The sequence below is a fragment of the Mirounga leonina genome, unplaced genomic scaffold (assembly GCF_011800145.1).
Source record: "Mirounga leonina isolate KUSES-001 unplaced genomic scaffold, KU_Mleo_1.0 Mir_173, whole genome shotgun sequence".
Classification (NCBI taxonomy): Eukaryota; Metazoa; Chordata; class Mammalia; order Carnivora; family Phocidae; genus Mirounga; species Mirounga leonina.
In genome coordinates, this window is record NW_023270447.1 from 80,506,188 (window position 1) to 80,523,584 (window position 17,397).

General features: G+C 60.1%; 1 protein-coding gene across 6 annotated transcripts in view; it reads left to right on the forward strand.

The window, feature by feature from the left end:
* The window catches only part of UBR4 (ubiquitin protein ligase E3 component n-recognin 4), a 130,464-nt gene extending 129,449 nt beyond the window's left edge, over positions 1-1,015 (forward strand). For all 6 annotated transcript variants that reach the window (XM_035019630.1, XM_035019631.1, XM_035019634.1 and 3 more), the window contains one exon: positions 631-1,015. In XM_035019630.1, the coding sequence (XP_034875521.1) occupies positions 631-695 (65 nt within the window). In that variant the 3' untranslated portion in view covers positions 696-1,015. The remainder of the gene's footprint in view (positions 1-630) is intronic.
* The last annotated feature ends 16,382 nt before the right edge of the window (positions 1,016-17,397 follow it).

Genomic DNA, 17,397 nt, shown 5'->3' on the forward strand with positions numbered 1-17,397 from the left:
AGGGGCGGGGACCACAGCGGCCACTGAGCTCCTTCCGTGCACTGGCCTCATTTAATCCCCACAGTGATCGAACCAGGACATGTTCCTGTCCCCATTCGATAGTTGTGGAAGCAGAGTCCTGAGCTTTGACAGCTCACTCAACGCCCTGGGACTAGTGGTTGGAATGAAGTCCAGCTGAGCCCGGGGACCTAGTACCCTGCTCTCTTCCTTCCAGCCCTTGGGGCCATTGGTATTAGCTTTTCCTTGGCCCTGGCTCCTCCAAGAATAGGCTGAATGCCGTGGACTCCCCCTCAGGAGACCCCTCCACTTCGCACTCAGTGTCAGCAGACTGGAGGCCCCCCCTTGTGGTGGTCCATGGACCTGGGTTAGGACCTCTGCCCCAGGCGGCCGAAGGGTCGGCCTCTGCCATGTTAACGCCTTTAAACACACAGTAGCGCCCAGTTCTGGAATGCAGCTAAGTCCTCTGACAGAACGAGAGTGCTTGCTCGGTGACTGTCGCCCCAGGGGGTGGCCGTGTCGGAGCTTGTCGGGGCATACCGTGTTCTCTGCGCAGATGGGGCAGCCGTGACTCTGGGGCTGGGGGCTGTGCATGCCCGTGCCTAAGGACCTCTGCCCGCCCCTGTTTTCTAGGCCTGTTGTCAGAAGTCACCGATCCCGAGAGCTTCCTGAAGGACCTGTTGAACTCAGTCCCCTGAACAGCACATGGAAGCTGCCGTTGGCAGAGACCGAAGCTAGCTTGCCTTCCATCCTCCGTGTTCTTCCCTCCTGTGCATTGACTCCCTCCACACGGGACGCTGTGGCATCACTCTTCCCTCCCCCCTCATGTCTTCTTGGAGTGGCTTGGGGTTTTTAGGCTTCCTGTTTTATCTTGTGTGTGTGGTGCACTAGCTATGAAGTTGTCTGTAACCCAAGCCACGGAAGGACCTGTACATACCTAGGAGCCACGAGCTATCCTGGCCGACTCGACAGTGTGCACATCTTGAGAAATAAACGAATGACTGAGTACACATTGAAAGAGAAGGTGTTGCCTGCTGCTTAAACCCACCCTCGGTGCCCCTGGCCAGACGCTGTCCTTGGCCGTCCTTGGCCGCGCGGCCCTTTCTGGCGCGAGCACAGGAAGACTCACGTATCCGAGTCGCCGTTCTTGTCGGTACCAGATGGAGCCTGTCTGCTCTCGGCCGGCAAGCTGGGGCAACGCGTTTGAGGAGCTTGAGCTTTCCTAAAACAGACCGCTTGGCCTCTTAGTTTTTTGGCCTTAAGAGCTGGAACCCAGGGGCGCCTGGGTGGCTCAGATGGTTAAGCGTCTGCCTTCGGCTCAGGTCATGATGATCCCAGCATCCTGGGATCGAGCCCCGCATCGGGATCCCTGCTCAGCGGGAAGCCTGCTTCTCTCTCTCCCTCTGCCTTTCTTCCTGCTCATGCTCTCTCCCTCTCTCTCTCTCTTTCTCTCTGTATTTCTGTGTCTCAAATGAATTAAAAAAAAAAATTATTAAAAAAAAAAAGAGCTGGCACCCAGAGACTCGCAGAGCCGATGACTGCAGTCCCCGGCCAGTCCCCGGCTGGAGGCAGGCGCGGCAGAGTGAGGGTGCCTGGCGTTCCTGCTCGCTGTGTGTCAGACAGCCTCTGGCGACTTTGCTTCAGGGTCGCTGTGTTAGGAGAGGGCCCGGGGCCATCTGAGCCCCGGAATAGCGAGTAGCTGCCCTTTCCTGAGCCGCCCTCTGCCGGGCTCCAGAGAGCGAGAGAATGTGTGTGCGTGTTCCTGTGTGTGCGTGCGTGCGCGCTTCCAGTCTTCCCAGCAGCCGTGCAGGAAAGGGCCTGGGATCAGGCGTCGCCGGCGGGTCTATGCCCCGCACCACGGTGGCAGCTGCCTCTGGGGGCCTTGCGGGCCCCTTTCCCGTGCTCGTGGGCGGTGGCCCTGTGGCTAGCGAGGCAGCAAGACCCGCAAGGGCCTCTCCCCAGATTGTAGGGCAAGGCTGCACCAGACGTGGCCTCACGGGGAGGAGGAGCTTGCTCGTGGCCCTCTTTTGTTCCCTGCGCGCCGCTCTGCCAGTTGCTTCTCCGAAGACGCCACCTCTTTCTCGATGCCCAGCTTGTGTGGCTCATTCCTTAGGCCAGACTGTCCGGGACGGGAGGTCCCTCTGGGCCCCTTTAGAAGACCTGCATGTTCAGGAGGCCTCGGTGTCCCTCCCTCAGAGCCCCTGACTGGATGGCCACAGGCAGGCGGAAGTGTCCTGCTTGGGCCTTGGCCAGAGAGACAAAGGCGATTGGTGGCAAGAGCCCAGCTGGTGCCCCGGCAGGCGAGAGCGTATGTGCCCGAGTGCACAAGTGCACATCAGTGTTGGGGCTGGGCGAGGGGCTTTCTGGGGCACCGACGGACTCTGGGGAGGGGCTCTCCCTCCTTTGCTCAGATGCCGGCTCCACCACCTCGCGTGTCTCCACAGCCTCACGCGTAAGATGGGACCGTTGGCAACTGCGGGGGTCCGTGGGCTTCTCTGTTGCCATGTAGTAAGGAAATGGCTGTTCTTACTAATGAATTCATTTTCAGTCTATGTGATTTTGCCTTTTTCTTTAGCAAAGCTCCGGGTCTCAGCTGAGGTCCAAGTGTGTCTAGTGGAGGAGGATGAAGGACCTTGGTCTCAGGGACACAGGCTTCTCACACTGACCGCCGCAAGCTCACGCCTGCTCTCGCCCCTCACCTCCCACTGGCTGGTGGTCTCTGAGGGCCCGTTCCAGGTACACGCTCGTGTGCAGGATTGCTGTTCCGTAACATCCCAGCAGGGAGAGACTGGAATGGCTTCATCGGGGACAGCAAAGCCAGAAGGGAGAGTGGGGGAAGGGGCCTGCGTAGACAGTCGGGTGACCCCTGCTTACCAGGTGTCGGGCCTGCTGTTTCGGCATCGTTGAGGCTGAGCCACCTTCAGTGACACCTCAGGGCATCGTGAGTGTTGACAGGGCGCCTGCAGAAGCTTATCCACAGCCTGTTCCTTTGGCCTGCAGAGCTGGAGTTGCCAAAGCTCCTTGCAAGGTGTTGGTTTATTTTTCTCTGCCCTTCATTTTTGTATTTCTTGCAGAGGCCTCGGGGAATTCTGGCTCCAGCCCAAACGCCTCAGCCTCTTGCTTTCACCGCCACAGCTTTCCCGGTGTCTGCCTGGGCCACTTCGCGGTGACTGCCGCAGTCCCAGATGGGCTGCTGGCGTGGGGGCTGCACAGGCCTGCGACAGTCCCTGGGTGGCGCCTTCAGCAGAGCTCAGGCGGGAGCGTAAGCTGGTCCAGGGAGAGCACTCTGCCTCCCTGAGCCCTTGTCTCCTGACCTTAGTGTCGAGGGATCCCAGGCAGAAAGCCACTTTGTCCCTTCCTGCCCCGAGCTGTCTTTTGGGCTTTTTGCTTCTTGGGCCCCGTCTTCCTCAGCAGGCAACCCTGGTCGGGGGATTCAGACGGTTCCGGACTGGCAGTGCGGGGTCATGGCTGCGGTGGTCAGCCCCTCATCTGTGTTCAGCAACAAAGCTGGAGAAGGGAAGTCGGCATGTCCCTCCTGAAATGGCTAAATTAGCTTTGGCATCCTCAGTCTGTCGCGTCTCTCCTGGCGGCGGGCTTTCCGAGTTCAGTTATGGGCTATGTGGGAGGCTGGGTGGCCCCTTCTTCCCGAGGCCCCCTCCTCTGCCCCCAGTTATGTTTGCTGAGAACCAGGGCCTGGGCCAGGTCCTTTGCACGTAGTTCCCACATGGACCCTGCAGGTTACGTGTTAACCCACCTTGCACTTGAGGTGACCGCCCCCAGAGGGAGTGTCTTGCCTGCCGGGCCTCAGGAGCCGCGGGTGGGACTCCAGAGATGTCTCTACTCCCTTACTTAACTTGTGCACCCGAGTCTTTATGTCCACTTGGCACCAGGCATGTGCTGAGGGCGTGACGGTGTGTCGTCTCTGTCCTCATAGAGCCCAGGTTCCCGTGAGGGGTGCTAGGTAGGAGCGGGTGAAGGTGAACGGGCGGGTGGCGGTGCGGGGCTGTGGCCACCACGCAGGGCGATCGTGGGGTGACTGGGTCAGCGTGCTCCCCCCTCTAGCCCACCCACGCCATGTCCTCACGCCCACTTGTAACGGGCCAACCCCAGCAGGGCACTGGGTCTGTCTGGCTCCCGGAAGTCCCTGCTGCGTTGGCCAGGTGGGCCCTTTTGGGGACCACGGACCAGCCTGATAGGGATATTCACTCTGCTTTCTGGTTTCAAAATACAGTGTTCTCTGTCACCCCCCGGCCACCTGTCACCACAGCTGCACCCTTGACTCAGGAGCCTCCTCACAGCTCTCCCTGCTTCCCCTCCGCCCTGTGCAGTCCGCTTAGTTCAGGCCGACGCTGCCTTACTCAGACTCCGGTTCGCCCGTTCACCTCTACGGCAGAGCCTCGGCTCTGCCCCCCAGCCTGCCCTCCTGCCGCCCCCCTGCCGCCACTCCACACCCTTGCCCCTGCTGTGCGCTTGCTGTCCCTCACCATCCCAGCAGCACTGAGAGGACCGCAGATGGGGGACGAGGCCAGGACCGACTCCTCCAGCTTCTCTAGGCCACTTCGACCCTCTTTCTGCCTCAAGACTGGTCTGTCAAGGCTCAGATGCAGCGGAGGGAGCAGAGCGGCCTCTGGACAAGAAAGAGGATGAAGACCAGCCTTGCCCAAGTGCCCGTGAGAACCGGGTGCTTCGCCTGTAGCACCTCCGTCGAGCCTTCGCCAAAGAGAGCGTTGCTGGCATGGAGAGAGCTGGGGGTGCTAATGCTGGGGGGCGGCTCTGAGGAGGATGAGGGTGTAGAGGGAGGCTCGGGGGGTGGGACCTGGCTTGCTCCCTCCTGTCCCCAAGGCCGGGGGGAAACCCTCAGGGGTCTTTGCCGGCACGGGCAGCTAGAAAGAGAGCCTTTCCCAAGACCGAAGCAGTCTGTCACGCGACCTCGGTGGTCGTCGTGCTGTTCTCCTCTCTCCGTCCGTTGTGGGCCGTGTGGTGTCGTGGGGAAGCGCCGGGGCTCGGAGAGGGCCCAGCTCTGCTGTGCGCCGGGTAGCGTCCTCTCGGAGAGTGAGCGGCAAGTCAAGTGGTGCTGTGGAAGGTCCTAGAACTGAGCACGGCCCAGGCACAGGTCCCCTTAGCTGATCGTCAGGGGATCGCAGACGGCCGAGATCAGGGGCCCTTGGGAGGCTGCCTGCCTCGTGTCTCGGCTGCCAGGGCGGATGCTGAGCCCGGGCACGCATGCACGCGTGGGCACGTGCCTGCCAGCCCCACAGCTGCACCAGAGCCCGTTGCTTTGGTGACTCCTGTTTGCTTCTGCTGCTCTGCAGTCCCTGCCCCGGGCGCTGCTCCCTTTCCTGCCTGGCCTTGTCTGTTGCCGGATCTTGGAGCCTCATGGGCTGCCAGCTCGCCCACTTTGGCCTCCCTGAAGCCTAGAGCGGCTGGGCAAGGCCTGGCCAGGTGCGGGGCACAGGGGCGCAGCAGTGAGGGGAGGCGCCTGCCCTCTGCATTGCCTCCCCACCCCGAGGACCCCTGGGCTGTGCCCGGCCGCCGTCGGTCAGGGCTGGCATCCTCCTACCTCTCACCTGTGCCCCTTTGCCAGCTTCGGGGGCACAGAGTGGAAGAGGAGCTTGCCTGAGGCCCACATCCCAGGCCAACAGGGTGTGGGGCATTTAGGCTCAGGGACTACTCCTGGCCTGTCACCCCGAGTGCCTGAAGAATGGTTTCCACATATTGGCTGACAACAAGAAAGAGGTACTGGTGATGGGCTCGGAGGAGGGGGCATTCTCTTTGGGAAGAGAAAGTGGCCAGTGGGGTGCAGAGCCCATGAATTTCAGCATCTGGAACGGGCCCCATGCTTCTGCCTGAGGTCAGGTAGGGGGTTGGCCTGGCCCCTCGGGAGCAGGAGAGATGAGTGCCTGGAACATACCAAGCAAGAAAACAGCTGGGCGAGGCCAGGGGGCTGGGACAGGACCAAAGTTAGCCTGGGGTGACCAGCTCACAGAGCAATCAGCCAGTGGGCCCAGAACTCCCATCCCAGGGCCCGGCACTGTGGGTGTGGGCAGGATTCAAGGAGATGGGACTCGAGGGTCTCACTGGTTGCTCTTTGGACTCTGTCCTTCAGGTCCCTCTACCACCTTTGCCCAGTGTCCTTGTCACCCCATCTGCCTCAACTGTCCCCTAGCCTGCTCGGTCTTCACAGGAGGCCTCCCTATCAGGCTGTTCACAAATTTAGATATTTGGGGACCCCATCATACTCATATTTTCTGGGCATCTGCTCCGGGCTAAGCACTGTGTTAGACATGATCTTGACCTCGGTTACTATTGTTCTTCCTGTTTCACTCAGGTGAATTCACTTGCCCAAGGCTGCACGGCCCCTAAGGGGGATGCTGCCGCCGTCCAGCCAGCCGGAGCCCTGCTCATTCACCTGGTCCTGCTCCCCATCTGGTCTGGCCATGGATCTGGTCAGATCCGCCCAGCTCCCCACACAAGGCACAGCTCTGGGAGCCAGGGCCCAGCCAAGTGCCCACAGGCAGATGGGGCGGCCGTGTGCTAGGAACCATGCCGAGGGCGGGACAGACGGGATGCAAGGCCCTGGGAACACGCTCCTGGCTGGGATGACAGGGCAGATCTGTGGGCCCCGTTGGCCCTAATGCCAGGGCAAACAGGGCCATGAGGAGGTAGCTTTTGTTTGGTGGGGTCTGAGTGCCGGGCCTGGGAACTGAGAGCGGCCGGTAGCCCGGTCCCCAGTCACATGGCTGCCCTCAGCCCCGGCCTCTCCGTGGGGCAGGAATCTGCACGTTCCTGGGGACGAGGTCACAGCCCCGTGGAACATGACTGCATGCAGCAGGACAAAGACGCTTTGTTTCCTCTCCGGGATCCGGAAGTTGTGGCCAGTGGGCTGATTCTTTTCACGGCACAGGACACCAATCCTTCCCTCCTTCCCTGCTCCCAGTAGCCAGAGGGGCTCCGGCTTCCTTGAGAGCGAACTTATGGGCGGGGGACCCAGGCCACAGGGACCGGGCCCACGAGCCTTCCCTTTTCCCTTCCTCTGCTTTTCCCTGCCTGCTGTGTGCGGGGCTGCGCTCAGCACCCGACGCTCTCGTCTATTATGGGCGCACTCATGGAGGTGGGCTTTAGTAGCTCTGATAAAATGAGGGAATAGAGGATGTGGGGTGGGGGTGTGCCTCACCAGAGTGGGCGCTCTGATAAGGATTGCGGGAGGAAATGCTGGGTGCCAAGCCAAATTTCAATTTCAGATCAACAACGAAAAAACTCTTAGTATGAGTATCTCCTAACTAGTGTGTAGGACTATTTTTTTTTTTAAAATATAAGTATATCCCATGCAACAGTTGGGACATTCTTATACTAAAATAATTAGTCCTTCTCTATCTGAAATTCACATTTAACTGCACGGCCAGCATTTATATTTGCTAAGCCTGGAAGCTCTAGCTCAAGTGGTTGTCGAACACCCAAATTTAAGCAAACCCAGGCCCTGATTTTGAGGGAGCCCCACAGAAGTGGGAGAGACAAGTCCCAGATGCAAATCCCGATCACTGTGGGCTTGAGGGAGCAGCAGGTGCCCCGACCTGGAAGCTGGGGAGAGCCTGGTGTGTTTGGAGAGCTGCCAGATCGACAGGCGTGGAGTGTAGGGGAGGGGGCACCAGGGCTGGTGAAGAGGTTCTTCCTGAAGTGTGGTGAGCAGGGCAGGCAGGGGCGAGAAGCCTGAGCTCTGGCCTTTCTTCACCAGACTCTGCAGAGACCCCATGGGCTGGCCCCACATCCCTCCCCAGCACACCCACCCTTCTCCGTCCCACCAAAGCTGCTCAGCTCTGGGGTCATGTTCGAGTTCAACTGGCCGTGCAGACTTAGACCAAGCCCTTCTCCTCTCTGGGCCTCAGTTTCTTCCTGTGTAAGATGAACGTGCCTCATCTGGTTAACCAAGAAGGTGCTTGCACAGTACCTGGCAGAGGGGAGGCTCTGGAAACGTGAGTTGTTGGGGTTGTGAATGACTCACCCCCCAGGAGGGGCTTCTGCAGACGTGGTTTGGGTTCCCTTGAAGGAAAATAGCAGCGGCCATCAGGGCCAAGAGCAATTTGGAGGGAGTGAGTCTCCTATCATCGGAGGCATCCGACGGCTGCTGTGTGTCAGGCATGCCTCATGGGGGATGATGATGTTGAAGGTCATTTCCAATTCTAACGGCTGGGCAGCAGGTGAGGAGTTCAAGGGCTTTGGAGTCAGACGGCGCTGGGTTCCAATTCTGCCTCCTGTACGCTGTGTGACCTTGGCTAACTGCCGGCCTCACCCTGCAGCCCTCAAGTTACGGCCCCCGAGAAGGCGATCAGCAGTGCTGCCTCCCAGGATAAAGGTGACCGTGTTTGCCAAGTGCCCAGCACAGAGCAGGTGCCAACGAGTTGTGGGTTCTAAGGAGCGTCTCCCTAATGTGGGAACGGAGGCTTTGGAGGAGCCTTTCATGGGGCCCTGCCGTGAGCCACCCATCCCCTCCCCAGTTACTCTGGCTGTCCCCCAGCGTGTGGGGCGAGGCTGTGGTGACGGTCGCCCAAGTGTTCTCAGAGTCCAGAGGGGACCAGGGGGAGGTAGCAGGTCCAAGGAGAGAGCCCGCCAACCCCCGGGGTCTCCCCAGCACCCTCGGGAGGATTGTAGGGCCGAGTCTGGGCTCTGTGCTTTGGGGCAGCTGTGAACCTGACGGGCAGGTTGGGCGCCGGGCCAGGCTGCCCTCCGGGATGCATTGTGCTGCTCTGGGCTGCTCGGGCCTGGGGGAGCTGCCGGCCCAGGACGCACACACGTGCACAGAGGCTTTCGTTTTATGAACTCCTGGAGGGTGGAGGGTGCACAGGGATCTGTCCAATTAGCAACTTTTGGGGAAACTGAGGCCCAAGAGGGGTGGGACTTGCACAGGCTTGTGGGTGTCCGGCACCGTGGGGCAGGCAGCTTCATCAAGAAGCTGGCAGAGCAGAGGCCCCAGACAGGGATGGGGCCACGGGACGCCTCCCCACTTCATTCTAGCCAGCCAACTTGTGCCTCGTCCCAGGGTAAGTGCTCACGGGGTGTCACCCTGGGGGCTGGAACTCTTGTCATCCCCATTCCACAGGGAAGGAAACTGAGGCCGCCCTGTTAGATCAGAAGCGGCAGAGCAGGGATCTGAGTCCAAGTCTACCTGAGGCCTCGGTCTGTAGTCATTTCCCCCTTTGCCATCTGACCTCCGTCCTGATCCCAGCCGGACTCGGTCTTGGAGACGTTGGGGGGCCGGGCCGGTGGGGGGCCATCGTGAAGAACTTCTTACTGTCCCAGAGGCCGAACGTGGTAAATCAGTTCAAGAAGCGTTTTGGGGGGCGAGGCACATCTGGCCTGCGTTTGCACAGCCTGAGAGTAAGAATCGTTTGTATATTTTTAAAAAAGGTTGGCAGAAATACAAAGCAGAATATGTAACAGAGACCGCACGCGGCCCACAGAGCCTCAGATACTACCATCCGTCTCTTTGCAGAACATGTTGGCCGAGCCCTGGTTCGGATGGGGGGGGTCTGGTGCCTTACAGAAGTGAGGCAGCCTGGGGACTGACACCCCCCCCGAAGTCCCTAAGGCCCTAAGCCATCCTGTGCCAGAGGTCACACTGCTGAGCGCCGTTTTGCTGGGAAACACCCGCAGGCTGACTCCCCAGTGTCCAGTGTGTCCGTGGGTCCGTCCGTTGAGGCGGTGGCCAGGCTCCGGCCGGGGGCTGTGGGAAACAGCCCCGTGACCAGGGAAGGGGGGTGTCGGTGTTGCTGTGGGAGTCGGAGTGGCCGAGAGGCCCCTGCGGTAAGTGCCCGTGGCCCGGCAGCTCGGGGAACCCGCCGTCTCACCCAGCAGCACGTCCAGAGCGGGGGGCCCGGGGCAGGGAGCAGATCCGCGGCTCGGCCAGGCCGTCAGGGGCCGGGCTCTCTGCGGGCCTTGGCTGTTGGCTCTGCCCCCCAGGCTGGCTGCCCGCGGGGTCCAGGCGTCACACCAGCCCGTGTGATTCCTGCGTCCTCTTCTCGGGAAGCCTCTGTTGGAAGCCTCCGGAGTCTTCCCCTCAGGTCTCAGGGGTCAGGAGCTTGGCTCAGACGAACCCAAGTGTCCCTGGGGCTCCCCCAGCAGGGGCAGGGCGGGATGCTGCCGGGTGGGCAGTGACCCTGCCTGCCGCAGTCCATCCTGGGGCTCCCGGCACGCCTCACTCCTGCGCTCTCGGTAACAGAACCGCTCACGTAGGCCACCGCGCTCCACACTGGACGTGCCTGTGCCCCACGGCCACGGCCATCCCCGAGGGCCCTGTTTCTCCTCGCTCTGGCTTCGGAGTCTGGGCAGGGGCATCCGAGGGGCTGAGGGAGGCTGGGAAGGCGAGGGCCTGGACAGGCTTCGGGGGGGAGTGAGGCGGGGCCCCGAGACTCACAGGTGGGTTCAGACGCTGGGTAGTCGGGAGGCCAGACAGAAGGACAGCTGTCCACCTCAGACAGACTGGTGGTGACCTGGAGGGACAGAGAGTGCTTCAGCCTCAGCCGGCCTGAGTCCCCTCATCTATGAGGACATAGGACCCCCAACAGCAGGATTAAGTGATTATGACCGCTGAGTGCTGAGCAAAGTGCTGTCACCGACCACCCTGCGGCCGTGACGGGGAGCCGCCGGTGCCCTCTCGGTTCACAGGACGCGGGGCCTGGCTGCCACGAGATGCGAGGTGCGGACACTGCCTGGGGGTGGAGTCCTGGCTCCGGGCGTGGCCCCCGGTCCCCAGCACCTGAGTGAGCTTGGGGGGGCTGCTTGCTGCCCGACCCTACTGCGTGCCACAGTCCTTCCTGGGCAGCCACCAGGGTCTTCCAGCCCCAGCCCTCTGCTTCAGGAACGCTCTATCTCTCGCCTACTCTGCCTGCTCTTCCATGGCCTCGTGTGGCCTCATTCCCCCATTTTACAGATGGGCGCACCGAGGCCCCAGTTAGGGGTGATGGAGGGACCTTTAGGGCAGGGCTCAGTGAGTGCTTTCCAGAGTCTGGTGCCTTTTTCTTTTTTTCACACGTAGCCTTCCGTTGTTTTTCTAATTCACTTTTACTCTAGAAGCTCTCCCCCCCAACGCAGACAGCTTTCCCCTCCAGCCGTGGCTTCTCGAAGAGTTCAGGTCAGTGGTCTTGGAGGACGTTCCAGGGTGGGTTTGTCTGGTTGCATCCGTGAAAGGTCATTTAACTGCTGCTTCTAACGGTGTTATGTCCTATAAACGGGAGGGCAGGGCCAGCGGCTGGATCGGGGTCTTGTCGCGACGTCCGGCAGGCGCGGCTGAGGCCGGGGACTGTGTCTGCCGGCCCCTCATGTCAGTCTGAGGGCCCAGCCGCTAGGGATGCCGTCGATCACTCGGTCAAGGAGGGCACCGTGCAGCTGACCAACGGCCCCTCGGCCCCACGAGCACCGCACTCCCTCCTCCACCGCTGTCTTCTGAGCGCGTTATCTGTGCCACGGGCAGGGGTGCCTTCCACTTGGTGTCCGCTGAGCCCAGGAGTGGACAGGAGCTAGGGCTCGTGTGGGAGGATGGAGGGGACACGAGGGGCGGGAAGGGGCCACGAGCGCGGGGCAAAGGGAGGGGACACCTGGGCTGAGTCCTAAGCAACTAGGAGGACTGAGACCAAGGTGCGAGGGGCAGCAGGGGCAGCGCATTTTGGGCCAGACAGCAGAGGCGAAGGTGGGAGGGTCAGAAGCAGCACGGGATTATGGGGGATTGCAGGTGTGTTGGGGGGGAGCACCAGGGTCACCCCACGGGAGGAGCGTGCGGCCCAAAGCCCGTGGCCGGGCACCCTGAGACCTGGGTGCCTGCTGAACACACTGCCGCCCCTTCCCGAGGCTGCGAGGCTGCTGAGCTGAGCTCTTGGAGGAGCCACCTGCTGGGTGGGAACTGCGGGGCTGCCTCCCACAAGTCCTCTGCCCCGTCTCCACGTGGCATCCCTCTCCAGAGCACCTGCCAGCCTGGGCATCGTAAAACCTGCTCAGAGAGGGGCTCCTCCTCCCTCCGCCCCAGCTCGGCCCTCTCTCCACCTCGTCCTCCAGAAAGCCTCGCTGGCAAAACCCGAGGGTTTCCTGGCTCCCGGCCTCCTGGCAGACACGGACGTGGGCCCCAAAACAGCCCCTCGGTCTGCGGACAGGCCTGGGAAGGGCGAGAGGTCCGGGAGCTGTGACAGAAGCATCTGACACATCTCAGCCCGCCTTCCTCTGGAGTCGGGGGCAGCCTGTTCTTCCTGCCCCGCCGCCAGGACAGCACCCATCACTCTCAGTCGAGCAGGTCCCCGGCCAGATGGCAGTGACATCACCTCCTCTTGGGCAAGCTTCATCTGCCAGGGCGGGGTCCCGCCAGGTGGAAGCTGGTACATGTCTGGGCACCTGAGCCAGGCAGGCTGGGGGCATAGGGAGGCAACCAACCAGCCAGGATCCTGAGTTCCCTGTCCCTTGAGTCTCGTGAGTGCGGGCCACGGTCCACCCCTGATGGCCTGGACCCTGGTCTCCACGATGCAGGAATTCTCATCTACAACTCTGCATCCAAAGGTTAGAGTCAGGGCAGCTGAGTCTCAGGAGATGGAGGAAACTGAGAATTCGCTGGGTGCGTGTTCCTAAGTGCCAGGATGGGGATGGGGGGGTCAGGCAGCTGCCCCCCAAAGGCAGTGGGGTCGCCTGGCCTGTGAGGAGACAGCTGTATCCACACTGACCTTTCTGTTCCTCCAACAAGCCAAACCCTTTCCAACCCCAGGGCCTTTGCTTGTGATGAACGCTCCCTCCTGAGCCTCATAGATGCCTTCGTGGTCTTCAAGGCTTGTTCACGTGGCATCTCCTCAAAGGGGCCTTTCCCAGGCACTTGTCCAGGGCTGCCCCCCGTCCTCTCTACCCCATTGCCCTGATTTACTGTCTTTGGGGCACCTGCCCCATTCCGAAGTTGCCAGATGGATCCGCTTGGTTGTGTGTTAACAGCTGGCCCCCTGTCTGGCTGTCTCCTGGTCCCAGCTCTCTCTGGCTTGGGTGTAACCGTAGCTTTAAGCATCAGCTCCCTGGTACCCGAAACCCCGAGGCAGGAACGCAATCCTGTTCTCTCTGTACTCTTGGCATTGAACTAGGGACACCGGAGGATATTTCTACCAGTAGCCTCACGGTTTATTTGGCCTTTCAAGGACGAGCACCTAAGGGAAACTGAGGCAGCTCTCAACTCATTTCTGTCCCCAGCCCCATCTTCTGGAACTGTAGGAAGGAGGAGGGAAGGAAACCAGGAGTGGCCTGTGGGAGGCTCCCCCAGGACAGTGGCTTTCATCCCTTATTCTTTTCCAGCCAAACTAAATAAAGTGCCCCCCCAACTCACCCTCACCCCGTATCTGAAGAGAAGCCCTAAGGTCTAGCTCTGGGGACATTGTGTCAGTGGGAGCTGGACTCCTACCTGCCTGGCATGCCCACCCCCCCCACAACAAGTAGGCCATGGCTGCATGTAGAACAGAATAATTACCACTGGCCAGAAATAACAGTCTCGTTTTACAGATGGGGAAACTGAGGTCTGGCGGGAGTGATGGGCCCTGGCAGCGCCACCAAGGACCTCTGCACAGGCCTCTTCCCCTTGGCCCTGCCATGCCCCGCCGGCCATGCACCCCCCTGCCGGCCTGTGGAGGGCCTTAGTGTGTGGCCCGCCCTTTCCCGGGACCCCAGAGGACCCTCAGGGCCAAAGTCTGCCTCGGATGGCCCCGGGGCTGGCTATGGCCTTGTCCTTCGCTCTGGGGGAGAGGATGCACTGGGGAGGTGCATTCAGCTTTCTGAAGGGGTTGTGAGGAGGGGGACCGTGCCAAGACTCAGTGCCCCTTCCATGGAATTTGGGGGACAAAGGCTGTTCCCACCGTGGGGAGTGGTGTCCCTGGCAGGCCAGGGAAGAGGCTCTGTGCTAAGGTCAGCGTGGGGCTGACTCACGCAGGTGCCTCTCCCAGGGGCTCCGCGGAGTCGCCCTGGCTGCCCGAGCCTGGCCTCCCTGGGGCTCCCACGAGGCAGCCTGGTGGCGCGGGGCCCCGTACACGTGCGGGCTGGAGTGTGCCGCCCCTCTGCCCGGCCCCCCTGCCTGTGACGAGGCCTGAGCGGAGTCACAAGCGCTGGGCTGGGGGAGCTGCCCTCATTCACCGGCAGGCCCAGGTGTCGGGCCTGCTGACTTGGGGGTTTTGCGCTGCGTTGGGGCCGGGCCCGCCCTTTGAGGAGGATGTCTGTCCTGGGGGCTCCTGGCATTCACGGAGGAGAATGGGGCAAGCGAGGAATAACCCCACACAACACACAGATCACCCCTTCGTTTGCTGGTCCGGTTAAAGAAAGTCGGCAGCCAGGCTTCTAGGAAGAGAGGGTGTGGGCCCAGCCCCCCACCGTTGGTAGGCACCACAGTCACCCGTGTGGCCTGCCCCGGAGGGTGAGCTCTGAAGGGCAGGGACAGAGCCGCCCTGCCACGCCAGCCGTGACCAGAGCCCCACACTTGGGGATCCTCGGGAGGCGCTCAGGGCCGAGGGAAGTGGAGCGGTGGGGTGCCGGGGGAGGGGAGGTGCAAAGGGTCCAGTGGATTCCCGGGCTCACACCCGCCGGCTGTCAGATTTCTTTCCCAGTCTGAGCTTTGGTTTCACTGACCACACAACGGGTTTGCTGAGCCTGCCCTCCTAGAGCTGGCGTGAAGACTCAGCGAGTTTACAGAGGGCTTTGTAAACTGTGAAGTGCGGAAAAAATGGTGAGCTGCTTTTATTACCTGCCAAGGGCAGGCAGATGCCTTGTAATTCCTGAGTTCCTCCCCAGCTCGAGGTGGGGGTGCCTGGCCTCCCTCCCCAGGAGAACCTGTCCTGGCTGAGGCTCAGAGCGTCCTCAATTCCAGTTCCAATTTCCAGCTGGGGAACTTCCCTTGGAGACAAAGTGTGCTCCTCCTTAGGACTTGGAAGAGAACATAGTGGTGAGCTTAGGGTCTGCAGAGCTTAGGGTCTGCAGCAGAGAGACCTGCTTTTGAATCTGCGCTTTGCTGTTTACTAGCTCCGGTAAGGAGAGCGTCCACGGGGGGTAACAGTGGCCCAGAGGATAGAGCCTGCCCAAGGCGCGAAGGCCACCCCATGGAGGGTTGGCCTAGTGGGGGTACTGGAGCCCAAAAGGGGTAAAAGTTTGTCCACATGGGGGAGTGTCCCCGAGGAGATGCCAGAGCACGAGAGGGTTGAGGAGGGCATCCCGTGCGTGTGCGGGGGGCCAGGGGCTGAGTTGGGGGCAGCAGTGGGAAACTGGTTACCAAATTGGCAAATATGCTAGGGATAAAGGAAGCCAGACGTTCACGTCAGAGAAGGGAGCTGCAGGTCCAGAAAGGGAGAGAAAGGAAATGAGCCCTGTGCTGTTAGACTAGAATCTGAGGTGTCCACATGTATGCGTGGTTTTCAGCGTGAGAGATACAGAAATAAATACAGATTGAAATGTGTGCATGAGGTATGCCCCACGCAGACACACGTGTGTGTATGTGCACATGTGTGTGTCTGTACAGAGAGATTTCCTGCCCCTGCCCCCTGCTCTGTCTGCGGAGAGGGCCCGGGAGCAGCAGCTTCCCACTTGCAGTGAGCACATCTAGCACCCATTTGTTGGCCTCTATGTACCATTCTCCACTACAGGAACCAGGGTTCTTTGGAGACATGGCTGATTCTAAGGGAAAGTACAGGATGCAACTGGGATATCTTGTGGCCGAAAGCAAGGAAATGCTCAGAGATTGATGGAGACATGCCCCAATGCCCCAGGAGCCACTTCAAGGGGCACCCCCAGACCCTGGTTATGTTTATCATCACCAACAATGGTAATAGGGGATTGTAAGCTTTTGAATACAGTAAGAAGCCATGGGTCCATACTGCTATAACTCAGTAAGGGAATCAATTGGAAGTCTGACGAAGAAAGGGATCTTTACATAGTTTCAAAGTCTGTCGTCACAAAATACTTATTAATTCCAAGGAAGGGAGTAAGTTGTCAATGCCAGCTTCCTGACTTGAGGGTTTTACTGTGGTTGTGTAGGGAAATGTCCTTGTTTGTAGAAAGTAAACGTTAAAGACTTTGGAATGATGGGGCCTCAGGAACAACTTACTCTCTTACTCAGGGACTTCCTCTCCAGTGGTTCTAGAAAAATCTTCTTCTTATTATACATGCCAATTTTCTACAGGTTTTCAATCACTTCAAAGCTTTACAAGCTTAGTATAAAAGCAAATACATAAATGACAACAAAAGAATTCCAAAACGGAGGTGGGCTGAGTGTGGCACTCAGGCAAATCCTGACGTACTACGTGCTCACCTAATGTCCATAGTTATGCCGAGGTCTTTCAAGCTGCCTGCATCTCCTGGCCTTATCTTCTCTTTCTGCCCATCCCTGCCCCTTCCCTCCCTGCTTGAAAGTCATCTCCTCCAGGAAGTCCTTTAAGAAAATGTCATGGGTATCAGTGACAGTGGTCATCTGGCCTCTTGTGGGTCCTGGGCTCCTGCTTTAATTCACGATTGCTGATGGCACGAGAAGCGCAGGAGGTGGTTGGACTGGATGAAACCCCATCCCCAAGCTCTCCTCCTGCCCTAAATTTCCAGCATCTTCTAACTGGGTGTCTGCCCCTTTCCTCAGAGCAGGTGTGTTCCCAGACTGAGTCAAGGTCAAGGCCCTTCCCATCACTCCTGTCCCAGCATACCTGGGTTCATGGAGCCCTTGGCAGGGCCGTTCTTAAATGGGTTTGGCAAAAGGGGGGGCCTTATCTTTTTTCTCCATTTCCAGGAAACAGGGTTTCAAAAGCACACATGCTCACGCGATCCTGCAGGCTCGGCTGCGCAGGACTGCAGGGCTCGCATTCCCTGGCCCCCGGGCTCCTCACCCACCGCTTCCCACACTGCCACTGGCCGGGGCGGCGCAGCCTGGGCGGGCACCGACGGAGGCCTCGCTCGGTGCCCGGCACTGAGCTGGGGGCTTTCCCCGCATTAGCTCATTTAACGCTCGCGTGTGATGAGGCCGCTACGGTTACATCCCACTCTACAGGCGAGGGGAGGGGGGCTCCCGGAGGCCATGCTTTCTCCAAGGGCCCCTGCCAGGCACCTGGCCGGCAGCTTTGCATACAGCTGCTCACTTCATCTGCACGGGACGGTCCACGGGAGGACCCTGGGGAGGTCCAAATTACTTTCTTCACTTTTTTAGGGGGCCCAAAGCTTCTACAACTCGAGGGGGACGCTAAGGTAAAGAATACAAAAATATTTTGCTTTTGCAAATTATACAAACACACAAGCGAGTGAGCCCATTGTGGGGGCTCCTTCCCGGCCTTGGGAGCTCTGGGAGCTCACGCACCCCTCGGCTCTCTGGTAAATCTACCTGTGCTCAGAGAAGTGCGGTGACTTGCCCGGGTCTCTCAGCTCACGAGGAAGATT